Source organism: Nomascus leucogenys, chromosome 7b (assembly GCF_006542625.1).
Source record: "Nomascus leucogenys isolate Asia chromosome 7b, Asia_NLE_v1, whole genome shotgun sequence".
Classification (NCBI taxonomy): domain Eukaryota; kingdom Metazoa; phylum Chordata; class Mammalia; order Primates; family Hylobatidae; genus Nomascus; species Nomascus leucogenys.
The window spans coordinates 6,305,805-6,323,570 of NC_044387.1; the positions used below are offsets into that span (position 1 = coordinate 6,305,805).

General features: G+C 52.3%; 1 protein-coding gene across 2 annotated transcripts in view; it reads right to left on the minus strand.

Annotated features, from left to right (window-relative positions):
* The window catches only part of PARVB (parvin beta), a 138,618-nt gene that overhangs the window by 23,684 nt on the left and 97,168 nt on the right, over positions 1 to 17,766 (minus strand). For both annotated transcript variants that reach the window (XM_030815398.1, XM_030815399.1), the window contains exons 5-8: positions 13,021 to 13,161; positions 11,637 to 11,752; positions 8,123 to 8,181; positions 4,517 to 4,536 (exon numbers count right to left, since the gene is read on the minus strand). In XM_030815398.1, the coding sequence (XP_030671258.1) occupies positions 4,517 to 4,536; positions 8,123 to 8,181; positions 11,637 to 11,752; positions 13,021 to 13,161 (336 nt within the window). The remainder of the gene's footprint in view (positions 1 to 4,516; positions 4,537 to 8,122; positions 8,182 to 11,636; positions 11,753 to 13,020; positions 13,162 to 17,766) is intronic.

A 17,766-nucleotide genomic window follows, 5' to 3' on the forward strand; every position in this document is an offset into this window, starting at 1 on the left:
AATTTTTGTATTTTTAGTAGAGACAGGGTTTCGCCATGTTGGTAAGGCTGGTCTTGAACTCCTGACCTCAAGTGATCCACCTGCCTCAGCCTCCCAAAGTGCTGGGACTACAGGTGTGAGCCACGGTACCCGGCCAGAGTCAACAGTTCTTAAATTGGAAAGTTTGTCCAAAAGTTCTGAACTTCTGGCTTCTCTTGAAGAACTGGAGGCTGTGGCAGCAGTGAGCCTGCACTCCCACCTGGCAGCAATAAGTTGTCCCTGGGGATGGGGGTGCGAACTCTCCAGTTTGCCCCAGACCCCACCACTCCCCACTGCCACCCAGCCCTGGGGTGAAGAGGCAGATGACATTATCATTGTATAATCTAGACACTCTCCTCTTTTATATTATCAACCTGGTCCCTGGAGGCACCTGAGTCTGGGACCCATGAACCAAGGGCTGGGGGGCCTGAGGAATGCTTCACAAAGCAGCCCTGGGGTTCAAGCCAGGCTTGCTCGGGCAAGAGGAGGAGGAAAGGCGCTCCACCGAGGGACCGGCAGGCACAAGGAGAGATGCCAGAAAGCCCAGCGCAGGTTCAAGAGCCGGGTGGCCTGTGAGAGGGGTTAACAGGGGCTGTGGCCCGCAGCATGGGAGTTATGGAGGGCACGGTCAGGAGCCACGGGTGATGGGATAGAGCCAGAGTTTTTGGAATGAGCCCTGTTGGCAGAAATGGGAGAGACATGAAGGGGAATTACTAGGAGTTATAAAGAGGGGGAAGAGGGTGAGGAAGGTATGTCCCCCCTCTTTCCCCTCATGTCTCAGGAAGGGCCTCCAGCCCAGGGCAGGCCCAGGAGGGGGAAGGGCCGCCAGTGGAGAAGCCGCACCAGCTCACCCGTTGCCATGGAGACCAGGCTGCAACCTCCCCGGATCCCCTGAGGCTTGTTTCTGTGGAGAGAAGCCTCCTCACCCACCTCGTCCAGGACAGTGACGCTGTCAGGAGGCAGCGAGGACCTGTGGAGCCACCTCCCTCACCGGAATGATGGGGAGTGGGCAGAACGGAGTCCCCATCCCTCCCTGGCTCAGGGTACTCGTGGGGAAACTGAGGCCCAGAAGACCACTCCTGGCAAAGCCCAGCACATTAGCCAAAGAGGGTCTGCCTGGCCTTCCAGAAGCTCCTAAAACATCTGCCCCCAGCTGCATGCAGACTGTGGCCAGAGCTGGCTGCTTTGGCGGGGGGTGGGGTGCACCCTGAAGAAGGGTCAGCTGCAGCCCACAGAGCACCTCTGGGTCAAGGAGCCATGTGTGAAAGGAGAAAGGCAGGGGCTGTGGGCACCCCTGAAAGTTTGCTGGCACCAGTGTCTGCCAGACACGTGCAGGCTTCGTTGTGTAAACACTGGCGCAGGGAAGAGGAGCCAGGCCATCCCCATGAGCTGAGTGCTGCTTGGTGTGTCACATGAGTACAGAAAGAACTAAGGCAGGGGTGGGGAGGAGAGCCAGTGGAGGCCAGTTTGGGGCAGTGGAGTCAGAGAGGGCCTCCCTGATCAGTGACATTTGAACCAAGAGCTGGCAGAGCTGAAAGAGTGAGCCATAGGGTAATCTAGAGGGAGGGCATTCAGGTGAAGGTTGCTGGAGGAGAGAGCACCCTGGGGTGCTCTTGGGGGCTGAAGGAGGTGAATGGCATGGCAGGGAAGCCAAGACAAGGTGTGCTGCTGCACCCACAGGAGCGGGTGCCGAGCCAGACGCTCTGCTGTGCCTGAGGGTGCCAGTCTGGGTAACCAGGAGACTTCGGAACCTGCGTCAGCAGAAGCAGCAAGGCCGGGGGTGGAACTAATTGCCTGTCACCGACTAATAGCCGGTTTGCATTTTCTCAAGCACAGCGCATAAAGCCTACAAAGTAACACGAACAACTCCATCAGCCTCTTGTACAAATTGGTCTTGCGATTCCACAGTCCTCCCTCCCCTGGAGTGGCAGCTGGGTCCACTTTTCACACGTGACACCTGGCTCTTACCTAGGAAGCCACTGCCCCGCACATCAGACCCTAAAGCTCATTCATGGGGTGGCAGGGGCTCCGGGGCCAGGCTTCTGGGCCCTCGGGCCACAGGGTGCTATACACAGCCTGAGGCCCATGTGCTCCCAACTGAACTAAACAGACTGTCTTTTCCCTAAACCTCCAACCAGGCCCGAACCAAACACAAAAGTGACAGCGCCACAAAAAAAACAGAAAGACTCAAAAATGCTTGAAAGGCCCACTCTCCTCATCTTTTTTTTTTTTTTTTTTGAGATGGAGTCTTGCTCTGTCACTCAGGCTGGAGTGCGGTGGCATGATCTCAGCTCACCGCAACCTCCAACTCCTGGGTTCAAGCGATTCTCCTGCCTCAGCCTCCGGAGTAGCTGGGACTACAGGTGCCCTCCACCACGCCCGGCTAATTTTTTTGTATTTTTAGTAGAGACGGGGTTTCACCATGTTAGCCAGGCTGGTCTGGATCTCCTGACCTCATGATCCATCCACCTCGGCCTCTCAAAGTGCTGAGATTAAAGGCATGAGCCACCGCACCCGGCCCTCTCCTCATCTTTAGGCCCCTACAATTCCAAAGGGGTTCTGAGCCTCCTCCAGGAAGAAAGGATGGAAAGGAGGTGACAGAGAGGGGCACTGTGCCCCCAAAACACGCCTCTACCTAGACGCAGGGTGGGGAGACGCCTCACCCCAGCCCCATGAGCTGTGACCCCACTGCGGTTTCGCCTCCCTCAGCAACTATATACAGTATGTTTCTCTTTCTCTTCCTGCATTTGCTTTTTAATAATAGAGACATTTTAAAACAGCTGGAATTCTCCTTAAAAACAAACAAACAGACAAACAAAAAACAGGGAAGGCCTATGAATGTTCCCAGCACAGCTTAAGGTCTAGTAAAGAAAGCCTAGGGGACATACACTGGCTGCATCTTCTCAATTCGAGCCCCGCAGGATCTGAGCCACTTCCCCTCTCCACAGGCGTGATGGTTAATACTGTGTCAGCTTGACTGGGTTGAAGGGTGCAAGGTGTGGTTCCTGGGTGTGTCTGTGAGGGTGTTGCCAAAGGAGATTAACATTTGAGTCTGTGGATTGGGGAAGGCAGACCACCCTTAATCTAGGTGGGCACCATCTAATCAGCTGCCAGCACAGCCAGAATAAAAAGCAGACAGAAGAACGTGAAAAGACTAGACTGGCTTAGTCTCCCAGACTCCATCTTTCTCCCATGCTGGATGCTTCCTACCTTCGAACATCAAACTCCAGGTTCTTCAGCTTTGGGACTCAGACTGGCTTACCTGCTCCTCAGCTCGCAGAAGGCCTATTGTGGGACCTTGTGATCGTGTGAGTTAATACTCTTAGTAAACTCCCCTTTGTGTATGTATATATATATATATATATATATATCCCATTAGTTCTGTCTCTCTAGAGAACTCTAATACAATAAATAAGCAGCAATGGCATCCTAGCTGTTCCCCATAATAACTTTGAGGTTACAGAGCCCCATGGCCAAGCTGGCCCAGCCCTCGTTGTATAGGACTCAGGGGGTGCACCCCCAGTGGGCCCCAAAAAGACAGACATCAGCTCTGGGCTGGCAGGCTGGAGAGGCAGGTGGGAAACTTCTATTTGGTTTCCATTTTTCCTTTTAAGAGCTGTTCTCCCCTTCCTGCTCACCGGAGAACAGGGTATTTGGGGGTCAAGAGGTTTCTCTTTCGAAATGCTTCCCAAAGCACGGAGGCTGGCCAGGCCAAGAGCCGGGGTATCCTGGTACTGAGGGTTGAAACGTTGCCATCCCTCACTGAGATGAAGATGAGGTCTCAGGCTTTAATGGGGGGGAAGAGGGAGTGATTGCCTCTCTCTCTTTGGAAACAGCCACTGAAAACCAACACTAATAAAACCACCCCACATAGAGGGCTGTCCCCCGGCCAAGCAGGGCACTCGCCTGTGATCTCACCCAATACTCACAGCAGCCCCTGCCTGGGGAGAGCCTTTTACACTCCCATTTCACAGATGAGGAGCAGAGAGAGGAAGGGGCAGGCCACAGGCCACCAGCCAGGACTGAGCCCTGGCTGCCTGACTTTAAGGAAGTCTGCTAAACCAGTGGTTTCCAGGAGGAAATAATACACATGGAAGGACATCCACAGAGCTGAGCCATTCTCTTCCAGCCAGCTAACGACGCTCCATGTGCCGGCCGCCTCTCCTCCCTCCCTTTTACCCTCAACCACTCTTGCTCCAGCCCCTGACAGTTCCAGCCAGTGTTACGTTCCAGGCCCCTCCCGCTCCCCTAGCTGGCCACCCAGCCCTCCACCCCACTCCTCCTAGCACAACCCAGCCACTCTCGGCTCTGAGAAACAAGCCCCTTATACGGAAAGGTGGGGGTGGGCTGTGCACTTTCTCTAGGATTCCAGAACTATGGGGGCAGTGAGACCCATCTAGTTTCCCACTCCCCCCAAATGACCGTGTACACTCTCTGGGAGCTTCCTGGGGCAGCCCTAACACGCCTCCGTCTCCCCACTTTCCCCGGGGTTACTTACCGAACCGGCCCATCATCATCCTGCAAACAAGAACACAGAGAGAGCCATGAGATGGGTCACTCAGAACACAGTTTCACAAGCAGCACAAGGGAGGATGACGGACAGAGCCAGCCAGAAAGCTGGGCCCTCGCTGCCCAGGTAAAGGCCTACTGATAAGAATGCAAGTTATATGGTGCTACGTTCCAGCCCTCTCTAATTATAAACGAGAGGTGCTTGTGTGGATTATTAATGTTTGCACAAGGTCAACAGCAAATCACCATCTCTATTTGCACATTAACCACCCCATTAATGTTGTTTGGCGGGGAGGTACTTAAATCAGAAGAGTGGTTAATATGAAGATTTCAGCAGACAACAGGTCTTCCAGCAGCCGTGGAATGCTCAAAACACAGGCTGGGCTAGGCACAGGGGCTCACGCCTGTAATCCCAGCACTCTGGGGGGCAGAATCGGGTCCATCACTTGAGGTCAGGAGTTCGAGACCAGCCTGGCCAGAATGGCGAAACCCCATCTCTGCTAAAAATGCAAAAATTAGCCGGGCATGGTGGCAGGCACCTGTAATCCCAGCTACTTGGGAGGCTGAGTCAGGAGAATCACTTGAACCCAGGAGGTGGAGGTTGCAGTGAGCAGAGATTGCACCACTGCACTCCAGCCTGGGCAACAAGAGGGAAACTCTGTCTCAAAAAACAAACAAACAAACAAAACAACAAAAAAATGCAAGGCTGGAGACCAGCCTGGCCAAAGTGGCAAAACCTCCTCTAAGAAAAATACAAAGAAATTAGCTGGGTGTCATGGCGTGCGCAGTAGTCCCAGCTACTTGGGTGCTGAGGTGGGAGGATCGCCAGAGCCCGGGAGGTCAAGGCTGCACTGAGCTGGGATTGCACCACTGTACTCCAGCCTGGGCAACAGAGCAAGACCCTGTCTCAAATAAATAAACAAACAAACAAACACACAAGGTTGCAGGTTACTCATGTTTGCAGGACACAATGTACTTGCAGGACTCGTGGAACTAAAGGATCCTGGGGAACCACGAGGCCAGGCCCTGATCTCAGGCAGGTGGCAGCGGAAGCAATGGGGGAGACGGGAGTGGTGAGCAGCTTCTCCTCAAAGATTCCCAGTGAAGGAGTGCAGAGATCCTTTCCATGCACTGCCTTCCTGAGAGGCAAGGAAGTCTTTACTTTGTCCCCAAATCCCTCTAGGCTCAAGTCCTTTGGCTCCATCTTATTTAACAAGCACTTACTTGAACACCTACTATGTGCAGGCTGTGCAGATACAGAAATTAATATCCCCTGGAGATAAACACTATGTGGCCCTGCCCTCAGGATGCCTGGGAGTGAGAGACCTCGTAAGCCAATATTTCAATGTTGGCCACATGTGTCCAGAGGCTACGGGAACTAACAGGAAGCCAAGCACTCCTGCTTGGCAGACAGGAGGGCTTCCTGGAAGGGGTGACCTCATAGCCACCTCTTGAAAGAGAAAGGGGAACATTGAGACTGGACAGGAGGTGGCAATGCTGCCTTAGGAAACCGAATGTGCATCTTTGGGCCGCTGGTTTTCAGCAGACATCCGATGATTCAAATGTTCCGTCAGAGCATCTGCAGCCACAGGGAGGGGAAGGAACAGGAGACAAGGATGGGGTGACCAGCCCCGAGGAGAACCTACCTGGGGCATCATCCTGGAGAGGTGACCCAGCCTCTCCTCTACCCTGGCTCTGGCTGGCAGAGGGACGCTGACTCAGGCTAGGAAATCCCAAGTCCCTTCCTCACTGCTCAGGGCCGTCTGGTATCTGATTGAGGTGGCTTTCACTGAAATCTCCCCTGCCCTGACTTTGGGGTGCTCCCCTCCTCCTGGAAATTCCCTTAGGGCCCTGAGGCACTTCCCACAAGCCCCTGTGTTAGACTGTACATGTCTGTGGATGCATCCTTTCTCATCAGCAGGATGGGTCGCCCTGGAGGAGAGGAACTGCACTCAGCCCACCTCTCAGTGTCTCTGTTGATCCAGCAGGGAGGCTGGCATGCAGCAGGTCCTTGGGGCCACTTACTGCTGGTGAATAGCTGAGGCCATTCTCCCACCCACTTGCTCATTCTCTGCCTCTGGACCATTCTAGTTTTATGGCAGGGGGCCCAGCTCCTCCTTGCTGTCCTCATATGGGACCCCCTCACCTAGAGGGGAACTCCTATCACAGCATGCCCACCACCCAACAATGTGTACAGGCCATTCCTGCACAAGGAGGCAGAGTCTGTTGCCTGCACCTTGATCCAGGATGACCTGTGACTCACTTTGACTCACAGAATTGAGGACACAGGTATGGATGTCCAAGACAAGGCCTCAAGGGGACTGCAGCTACATTCTCACTCTCTCAGGACCCTGAGGGCACCCTGGGAAGATGCTCAGCACTGTGAGGAGGAAAGAGACCCAGGGAAGGCCAACACCAACCACCAGAGGTAGGGGGAGCCCGTCTCAGCCTCCCCAGCCTCCATCCAGCCTTCAGGTGTCTGCATCATATGAGCAACCCCAGGCAAGACTAGCTGAACAACCGCCCAGCTGAACCCAGCCTAAATTGCTGACCCACAGAATTCTGAGCAGCAAATGAAACAGATGTTGTTTTAAGCCACTCGGCTTTGGGGGTGATTTGTTACACAACAACAAACACCTAAGACACCAGCCCAATCCCAGTTCCTCACGAGCAGCCCTTCTCCTACTGCTGAATAGGCAGAGCTGCTGCCAAAGGCCCACTGTGCTGGGCACAGAACCACATTCTCATCCTCCCCTTTTCCAGGTCTCCCTGTTCCCTTTGCGGGCCTGGGGCAGACTGGGAGGCCTCTTCATAGGCCTCTACACATGCATCAGCCTGCACTCCACTGTCCCATCATCTTCCCTGACAGCTTGCAAGCCACGAGCGGTTTCCTGTGTCAGCTCCAATTTTTGAAATCCCATCCCTGAATTCACAACACAGTAATTAATCACTCTGTGAACTTAGCTGATAGATTAGCTGAGACAATCAATTTTTAAATGTTCTGTTTCATCTGAAACAGGTTTAGTCAAGAGGCACAAATGCAGTGAATTCTAAAGATTCTTAGCAGGTTATCACAAGGAGTCCTTAAAACCACACACCACAGATACTGTTTGATTTGCTATTTTCAATAGATTTGAAGCCTTTTAGACTTCTGAACACCTGCCCTCTGGCTTTCTCTAGGAGATAACAGATGGCTTAGTAGTGTCTGTCAAAGGAAAGTTCTGGTTTAAAGATGTAGCTCCCGCCTCTGACGGGGCTAATGTAGATGGATAAATGAACTGAGACAATGGGTCTCTCTATCCATCCTGAACTCTCTCTGCCTGCCCCACCTTGCAGTGTTCTTAAAGCTCACCTTTTAAGATAAGGAATGAAAAAATTCAAAGTCTGTGGAAGGTAACTCAGTTCTAATGTTAAAAACTCTGAAGAAAGTGTGCAGAGGGAGGAGAGCTGGGGTGGGAACCAGCATGAGAATCACATGCTACAGAGAAGGGGCATGGAGCAGGAGCATGCCTGCATCCCTGGCTGAAGTGGCAGCCTGGGGCCTCACTCACTCGGGGCAGCAGGGCCTGGAAGGGCAAGGCAGGGGTCCACCTACTCTGTGGTTGTGGTCAGCTCCTCCGAGATGTGGCTGGAATGCAGCAGGCCTTCCCGTTTCTGCAAACCCCAAAATAAACATACAAAATCAGGCAGTGGAGAGATGAGGAAGGATGCACTGACAGGGCAGACGATGCTGCGGGGCCGGAGATCATCTTAGAAAAGAGCAACAGGAGAAGGAGGGGTGGTGTTGAACACGCATGCCAGGCCTGGGTGAGTACACAGCAGGGGACTCTGGGCAGGGTGGCTTTCAGCAACCACAACTTGTCCCTATCCTCCTCCCCACCCTCTGGTCTCCACGTGGCCTTGAGATTTGGCATTTGTGTGGGTCTCAGGAGAAACACCCCAGGTCAGGATTCCCCAAAGGGATCCTCTATGCTTTGCAGCCAGGAGAGGTGAGGCATGCAATTGGAAGGAACATAAATAACAGGGAACATCCCCTGCAATCATGTGTGTGCACAGGACTGAAGAGGGTCCCCCAAAGTTCATATCTACCACAAACTTCAGAACATGATCTCATTTGGAAATAAGGGTCTTTGCAGATACTACCTCAGATGAGGTCATCATGGATTATGGTGAGCCCCACCTTAATCCAATATGGCTCACATCCTTATTAGAAGAGGAAACAGACACAGAAACAGACAGAGGGAGGAGGCCATGTGACAACAGAGGCAGAGACTAGAGAGATGTGGCCACAAGCCAAGAACACCAAGGACTGACAGCCACCACCAGAAGCTGGAGGAGGCAGGAAGACCCCTCTCCTAGAGGAGGAGACATGAGGGAGGTCATCCTACCCTGACAACGTCTTGATTTCAGACTTCTGGCCTCCATAATTGTGAGAGAATACATCTCTGCTGTTTTAAGCCACCTGGTTTGTGGTACTTTGTTATAGCTGCCCTAGGAAACTGACACAGTATATGTCACACTTCTCCCAGAGCGTGGCAGGTATAAAAAAGCAATGATGGCTGGGCACAGTGGCTCATGGCTGTAATCCCAGCACTTTGGGAGGCCAAGGCAGGCAGATCACAAGGTCAAGAGATCGAGACCATCCTGGCCAACATAGTGAAACCGTGTCTCTACTAAAAATACAAAAAATTGCTGGGCATGGTGGCACGTGCCTGTAATCCCAGCTACTTGGGAGGCTGAGGCAGGAGAATCGCTTGAACCCAGGAAGCAGAGGTTGCAGTGAGCCGAGATTGTGCCACTGCACTCCAGCCTGGTGACAGAGCGAGACTCCGTCTCAAAAAAAAAAAAAAAAAAAAAGAAGTAATGATGGTGGTGAGGGGGTCATGGCAGTGGTGATGGCAGGGGTGGCAGCCCACCTGTCATGGGAGCTCCAGATGGAGCCTGGATGGCTGATCCAACCACCACTGAACCCCTCAAGGGACTGGGAACTCACTTCCCACTGGGCCAGCCCACAGGGCACACCACCAAGGTCTGGGCTTCCATCCCTTTCCTGAGCTTGACCTCCAGGGAATATTCAGGGCTGGTGCTTGTTATTGAACAATAGTGTCGATGACGCTTATCCTGATTCTCAGGAGTGCCTGCCAAGGAAGGTCCAGAGACATCGTGTTCACCTAGTCCCAGACCAAACATGCCTGAGGCACCTACCAGGTGCTGGGCCCAGGTCTAGGATTGGAGACATGAAGTTGGATGTTTTATAGGTTTGTAGTAAAATCTTGGTTTTATGGGGGAAAGCACTGCAGCTCAGCAGAAGCAAGTGATCAGTCCAAAGCCACGTGGCCAGGCAGTAAATACGGCCCTTTCCTTCCTTCCACCCTTGAAACGCCACATCCCTTACACCAACCACTCCATCTGGGGTTAGATAAGGGGTCCCCCGAGCAAGCTCAGAGGCCAGGGGGCTGCAGAGAAGACAGAAGGCGGCTCTGAGGTCTGGGGAGTAATGGCGCCCAGTTCACAGGGCCCCCTGCTCCCGTTTCATTCTGCTTTGGTCGTGGTCCAAACAACACTTCTCCAACCCGTTATGGCAGGAAGCACCAGCAAGTGCTTGCCTGGTTCAAACTTTCTGCAAACCCCAAAGATTATCTTGGACCCAAGTGCAAGCCTGAAAGGAAATACTCCAGTTTCTGAGCCTGCACAGGGCTCCTGAGGCCCCGAGCTGACGTAGGTAGGCTTGGGAACCACATTCCCATGTGTCCTAGGGAAGCCTTTTCAGGCCAGCTGCCTGTGAACCAGTGGCCAAGACAAGGGGCCATAGGAATGGCCCCCCAGGTCCCGAGTCACCACCGCCAGCCACAAACATCCTCCTTAGGAAGGAAACATGGAGACATGGCAGGTGGCCCTCGCCTGATGCCAGAGAGGAGCATTCTGGTCCAGTCAAGACTGAGCTCCCGGGGTAACAGAGGGGCCAGAATGGGTTCGGAAAACACAGTGGCAGCCAGGTCCTCCCCGACCACAGAGACCACAGGACTGAGAAGTTTAAAAACCAGAGGAAAGTGGAGCCGGATGTCTCGAGTAAAATAAACATGGAGGCATCCAAGGTTCCGAGTGTGACCTCAACTCCGGCCACAGTGGTCGCCCCCGCAGACCCCAGGCGTGTGTTCCTCCTTTAGTGGCTCGGCAGCCTATGCTGAGTGCTTAGAGATTAGTAGGCACTCAGTGAACATTTACTGAGGGAAATTGCACGCACGAACCCTAGGCAGCGACTGTCCACTTAAATGTAAGGGAAACAAGGCCAGGCATGGCAGCTCCTACCTATAATCACAGCACTTTGGGAGGCTGAGATGGGAGGATGGCTTGAGCCCAGGACTTCAAGACCAGCCTGGGCAACATAGCGAGACCTTGTCTCTACAAAAATTTAAAATTAGCCAGGCATGGTGGCATGTGACTGTAGTCCTAGCTACCTGGGAGGCTGAGGCAGGAGGACCACTTGAGCCCAAGAGGTTGAGGCTGCAGTGAGCCATGACTGCACCATGGTACTCCAGCCTGGGCAACAGAGTGGAACCCTTTCTCAAAACATAAAATAAAAAATAAATGTAAGGAAAACAGCAAGAGAAAGGTAACTCTACTTCACCCTCTGTTAGAAGGACCTGGGTTCTGGTTCCATTTCTCCAAGTGAATCAAGAGAAATGAACCCAAAAAAAGAGATGATGGGGCATGATGAATAATCCCCGACGAATGCAAAGTGGCTTTAATTTGGGTGTCTGTTTCATCCCGCGGGGCCAACCTCCTCCAATGAGTAATAAGCACATTCAAGGGGATTGAATTCCAACCAGTTGGCTTTGGAGAGAAATGAATGTTCTTTTCAAAAATGTGGAAAATTAAACCTCAACACCCTCATGCCTCTGCCTCTGCCTCTCATCAAATCAATGCCATTGTTCCCATTCCAATCATTTATCTCGGAGCCAGGGTGAGACACACATTTTATCAAAAGGGAAAAATAGAAGGTAGCCTCCTGGGGGGAAAAAAGGAGGGGGAGGGCAGGAAAACTGCAGGAGGAAGATGTTGCCTCTCTGGCGGAGTTACGGGCAGGCCGATCACTCGGTTATACTCACCCGCACAACCACCACCTGCACCGTTACATGCTCAGGAAGGCGGATGGGGGCCCTGAAGTGCATGGCCAGAGAGACCAGCAGGTGGAGGATGGCCACCAGGTTCTTCCCGTGAATTGCTGCAGGAGGGAGAAGGAAGGGAGACGCTTTAGATCAGGTTACACAGGAACCTGAGCCCACGTGCAGAAGGCAACAGAGACACAGCATCTAAATGAGACCCCAACGAGGCAAGGATGGAGCAAAGTGTGGACAAATCAAGAGAGCTGATGAGCAACCTGGTGAATTCACTTCTAGTTTCAATGTCTCCTTTCCTGTTGGCCTAAGGTGACTTGTGCAACCACTTTTAGAAGCACAATGTTTTTAAAAGCAATAAATTGGGCAGTGATGAGGGGAAGGAACAGGATAGCAAAATTAGCACAGAAGGGAAAAGATCATGGAAAGCAGGTCACGGCCACTTACCCATCACAAGGATGTGCGTTATTATCTCTGGCACTAAAAAAGGGCTCCCTCTCCGCAATGAACCACCCCAACAAGGGTAGGCTGCCAAGAGCAGAGGCCACTCTGGGGACATTAGATATTAGCCCCTGCCTTGCCTGAGTCTGTCCTCTCTCTTCCTCAGCATGCGGACTCAGGTTTGGTCATCATCACCACTTCTCCTGCAGGGTTTTACAGTTTACAAGGCACTCAATTCCCCACCCACAGACCCAGCAACCCACGAGACAGCCTGGGTCTGCCTAAAGTCTCGATACCAAGAAACCAGGTGCAAGGCCAGGCTCCAGGGTCTCCTGCCTACCGCTGAAAGCCCAGCTCACCAAAGCACGGAGACCTCTGGCCCAGCACAGAGAGCTCTGAAGCCACACCCTGACGGCCCTGCTTCAAGGGGAAGGAGGTGGGGAAGGAGTGGGCAGGACCAAGGTGAACTTTCCAGCTTCTCCTGGTTTAGTCTTTCACCTGCCGGGTTCACGTCTTGGCTGAAAATACCATGATGTCACATCTCATAATGCCAGGGTCACAGGCAAACAGCCCACTAGGTGTTGCTGCCACCAGTATTTGGGGTTGAGTCCCAACAAGAATCCCCCAAGGCTGCTTCTCTCTCTCTCAAAGTCCCTCTGACCCACCCATCCATAAACATTGTCTCTCTCCTCTGCAGCACGGGGAGGACGGAGAATCATGGCCTGACCAGGTCCCTTTTCCAGGATCTCCCTAACCCTTCTCCTGTTCTTCTCCCCTGCAATGTTCTACCTCTTACAGAGCAGGGAGATGAACCCAATTTTAAGATGCAAGGCCAGATGGGATGATGATGAATGTGGATGACAAATGTGGATGACGAATGTCGAGAGGACGGGCTCCCTCTAGACACTCCCTCCCCCTGCGGCGTGGAACTCACAGTCCACGCTCCACCGGAGCACCCAGCCGCGGGGCCGCAGCAGGTCATGTACTGCTTCCAGCACCGTCTGCAGCTTCTGTTTCTGCCCTATTTCGGACTGTGTCACCTCAGCCACATTCAGCTTGCATCCTGCCAGTTTTTCTGCAATAAGAAGCACAAGAGAAGAGGGTCAGAAAAAGCTGGAAGGGCCAGGTGTGGTGGCTCACGCCTGTAATCCCAGCACTTTGAGAGGCCGAGGTGGGTGAATCACTTCAGGCCAGGAGTTCAAGACCAGCCTGGCCAATATGGTGAAATCCCGTCTCTACTAAAAATATAAAAATTAGCCAGGCGTGGTGGCGCACACATGTAATCCCAGCTACTGGGGAGGCTGAGGCAGGAGAAGTACTTGAACCCAGGAGGTGGAGGTTGCAGTAAGCCAAGATCACACCATTGCACCCAAGCCTGGGCAACCTGAGTGAGACCCTGCCTCAGAAAGAGAGGGAAAGAGAGAGAGAGAGAGAACGGAAAAAAGAAAGGAAGGAGAGAGAGAGAAAGAGAGAGAGAGAGAAAGGAAGGAGAGAGAGAGAAGAAAGAAAGAAAGAGAGAGAGGGAGGGAGGGAGGAGGAAGGAAGGAAGGGAGGAAGGAAGGGAGGGAGGGAGGGAGGAGAGAGAGATATACTGGAGGAACTCAGAACCACCAAGACCCCAGCCTCAAAGAGGTCCCCGAAGCGGGGCAGGTTACCACGTGGCCATGGGGGCATCTTGAGATGTTGAACCATGAACTCTGAGCTTCCAGGTCACTAATCTTCCTTAGAGAATGACGCCAGATTGAAAAGGGAAGAATAGTTAAGGATAAAACTGTGGGTGTTACACTCGGGAACATTCTATGCATACAAAATGGAAAAAAAACATAATTCAAGATGTAGTTGAGAGGCAAGGGGGTTACCTGGGAAGAATGAGAGTGGGAGTCAGGAGGTGAGAAGACTGTCCCTGTGGGTCCCAAAAGGGAGAGGACTGATAACAATAATTTTAAAAAAGGTCTTAGAAGCTTCCTCTGCCTCCCCACACACCTGAGGCTCCCATTCTTGTTTCTCTAACATTCTGACACCACAATAGGAAGTTAGATTAGATATTCACAGAACTGGCGATGATTTTATTACCAACAATGAACAGGAAACAATCTGGAGGAGCGCGGACAAGAACTGTCACATTTCGTCAAGATTCAATTACTGAGACTGAGCTCCAGCCGAGCCTGCACCTCCTTCAATTTCCCTTTTGTTAGCAGTAGGTACTGGCAGGTGCCGGCCACCAGTGCCCCACCCCACGCCCGCTGCAGGGCCACACGGCAGGAAGGACCCCCAGTTTCCCTGCTAGTCTTCGATTCTAAGACTCCAGTGTTTACTGATAGATCCCCTCTGCAAAACAACAAGAGCGACGTCACGGAGCATCATGAGATGGTTCACTGGGAGGGTGATTGCAAGCACTCAGCACAGAGCCTTCAATATACAGCTGCTGTCGGTGACGCCAGCATTGACATGCGATCATGAAAGCAGTCGAGTCCAGGCCAGTCACAAATGAGGTTTCTGTTTTGCAAGTGGTTCCCAGCACAAAATTCTGTTTAAAGCATTTTAGCTGGAGGCCCCCATGTCTTCAGTGTTCTCTCCCCAGCAGCCTCCCCTCCCTCCATTAGAAAACAAACAGCTTTGGCATCCCTTTCAGGATAATAAAATTCTAGAGCAAGGCCTGCTGGGCTCGGAATACCCCTTCAGTCATTCGTTTGTTGGCTCACAGATAGGGACTGAAAACCTACTATGGGACAGGCACTGTCCTAGGTGTCCTAGGCACAGATAACAGAGGTCCCTAGTGGGGAGATAAACACCCGTAAAAAACATCAGATTGGGTGGCAGTGACTGCAAGAGAAAAAACAAAGCAGCCCAACAAAACACATCCTGCAGGGGAGTGGAAACGATTCCCGCTTATTCATCTGATTTCCCTCCATCTGGATCTAACAGCTCCTCGCTGAGTCATCCACAGCTGTCTGTCTGAATTTGCGCCCTGGAAGTAGAGAGCAAGGAGGTCCCACAGGTGTTCAACAACCATGGAAAGGGCAGAGCAGGGCAGCTTGGAGAAGGAAGGAGAGAGATAGGACCATACAGAACTGGGTGGTCTGAGAGCCTCGCCCACCAGGGAGATGGGAAGCCTGACGCGCCCCCTTTGCACCTGCCACCATCCAGCCCTGCAGACTGAACATGGCCACGTCACCCAGTGTGGAGGAAGAGGAGTCGGTAGAGGAGCCGAGGACACTGGATTCGTTTGCCCGGGCTGCTGCAACAAAACATGCCACTCACCGTGCAGCTTAAACAATGGAGATTTATGTCACAGCTCTGGAGGCCAGAAGTCCAAGATCAAGGCACCGGCAGGGTAGATCCTTCTGAGGCCCCTCTCCTGGCTTGTAGATGGCCGCCCTCTCCTTCCTGCGTCCTTACTTGGTCTCCCTCTGTGCATGTCTGTGTCCTAATCTCCTCTTTTTATAGGAACCCTAGACATATTGAATTAGGGCCCACCCACTCGTATGGCCTCATTTTACCTTCATTGCCTCTTTAAATTTTTTTATTTTTTTGAGACAGAATTTCACTCTCGTCACCCAGGCTGGAGTGCAATGGCACCATGTCAGCTCACTGCAACCTTCGCCTCCCAGGTTCAAGCGATTCTCCTGCCTCAGCCTCCCGAGTAGCTGGGATTACAGGCGTGTGCCACCACGCCCAGGTAATTTTTGTATTTTTAGTATAGGTGGGGTTTCACCATGTTGATCAGGCTGGTCTTGAATTCCTGATCTCAAGTGATCCACCCACCTCAGCCTCCCAAAGTGCTGGGATTACAGGTGTGAGCCACCACGCCCAGCCTATTACCTCTATAAATACAGTCACATGCCGAGGTTCAACCTTCAGGGCTGCCTTAGGCTGGGTCTTGGGTGACTCCCGTGCAACAGAGAATACGGCACATGATCACCTGCACCATCAGACATCACTGTGCCCACTGGCGGGGGCCGCAGGAGCAGCTCATCACTGTGCCCACTGGCGGGGGCCACAGGAGCAGCTCATCACTGTGCCCACTGATGGGGGCCGCAGGAGCAACTTAGGGCTCTGTCGTGGCCAGGACCCCTATCTTCCTAGCACAGAAAGAGAGAAAGCTGGTGAGGATTCTCCCATGTAGCAGGTGACCCTCAGTGATGGCCACATGTGGGGTTGAGTATACATGCGATGAAGAACTTCACCTTCACAAGGAGAGGGTGTGCCCATGAGTGAGCAGCAGGACAACAGCCAGGAGCTCCCGCAGCCCGGGCACCTCACTCTGACCATATGCAGTCTACCTTGAGGGCTGCACTGCAAACACAGGGGAGCTACACCCCCAGAAACCTGGCATGTGGCACAGAACCCGGCAGCTGCTTCCAGAATCTTCTCTCAAGAAGAGGGATTCGGCTGGGTATAGTGGCTCATCCCTGTGATCCCTGCACTTTGGGAGGCCAAGGTGGGAGGATCGTTTGAGCCCAGTTCAAGACTAGCCTGGGCAACATGGCAAAACCCTAGTGCTACAGAAAATACAAAAATTATCTGGGCATGGTGGTATGCATCTGTGATCCCAGCTTCCCGGGGAAGCTGAGGTGGGAAGAAGATCATCCAAGCCCGAGGGGTCAAGGCTGCAGTGAGCTGTGATCACGCCAGTGCACTCCAGCCTGGGCAACAAAGTGAGACACTATCTCAAGAGAAAAAAAAAGAAGAGGGACTCCTCTGGGGTCCTGCTGGTTCACTCCGGGCAATTTCCACATGGCCAAACCAGAAGTCTGTTCTCTTTCCTCCTCTCACCTCCTAGAAGCACCTCCTTTACCCTTCCTGAATGCAACACTCCTCTGGCTCCCCCTCCCTTGTGACTGACCTTTGCCAGAACTTCTGCTTTCTGACCACTAATGGCTGCTCAGACCTCTTCTCTACTATAGATGCACAGAAGTTGGCTTTGACCTTGGTATTCAGCTAAAATCTCCTATTTGGTTTGGGCTTCTGCCTTTGGAAAGCCAAAGAGCCGAATGCCTACATCGGTGTCATTCCTGGCATCCTGGAGCTCAAGGATCAGGTGATCACATTAGTAGCACTGCATCAAGAGAATATCACATCAACAGTATATTATGTCTTTTCAGTGTAACAACATTCACAAAACCAGGTGAGACATTCTGATGCTCTGTTACTATCTGAATATCCTCGTCCATTGTTCTTTTCTTCAGTAAAAAAAAAAAAAAAAAAGTTGTATTAATATGTCAAACCACTTGACACTCAAGAGATTTTAGAATTGCCTTCTCAAGTGCTTATGCAATTATTCAAAAAAGATGGAACAGCAGCTACTCCACAAAAAAAAGGCTGCTTGAGCCAAAGGAAGCCTCATGTTATACTTTATGGATAACACAACTGATATAGCAGGACTCATGGACAATCACAGCAACTCCGGAGTAAGTGCTACATTTGCTAGCGCTAACTGAAGAGGGAACCAAAAGGATGTGCCTTGAGAGGGGAGGATGCGGCTTTAAAGATGCCCCTGTAATTCTACTCCGTAGAAGGCACTGGCATGGTTTACAGACAACCACAGCTGAGATGCAGATGCAAATTCAGAGCCTGTCCTGAGATTCTGAGGGCCAGTTCCACAGCCAGGCTGCCAGATACAAGGCTTGCAGACATACTGTTTCAAGTCATTGGGTGGAAGAAGCCACAGGTGCAGGCA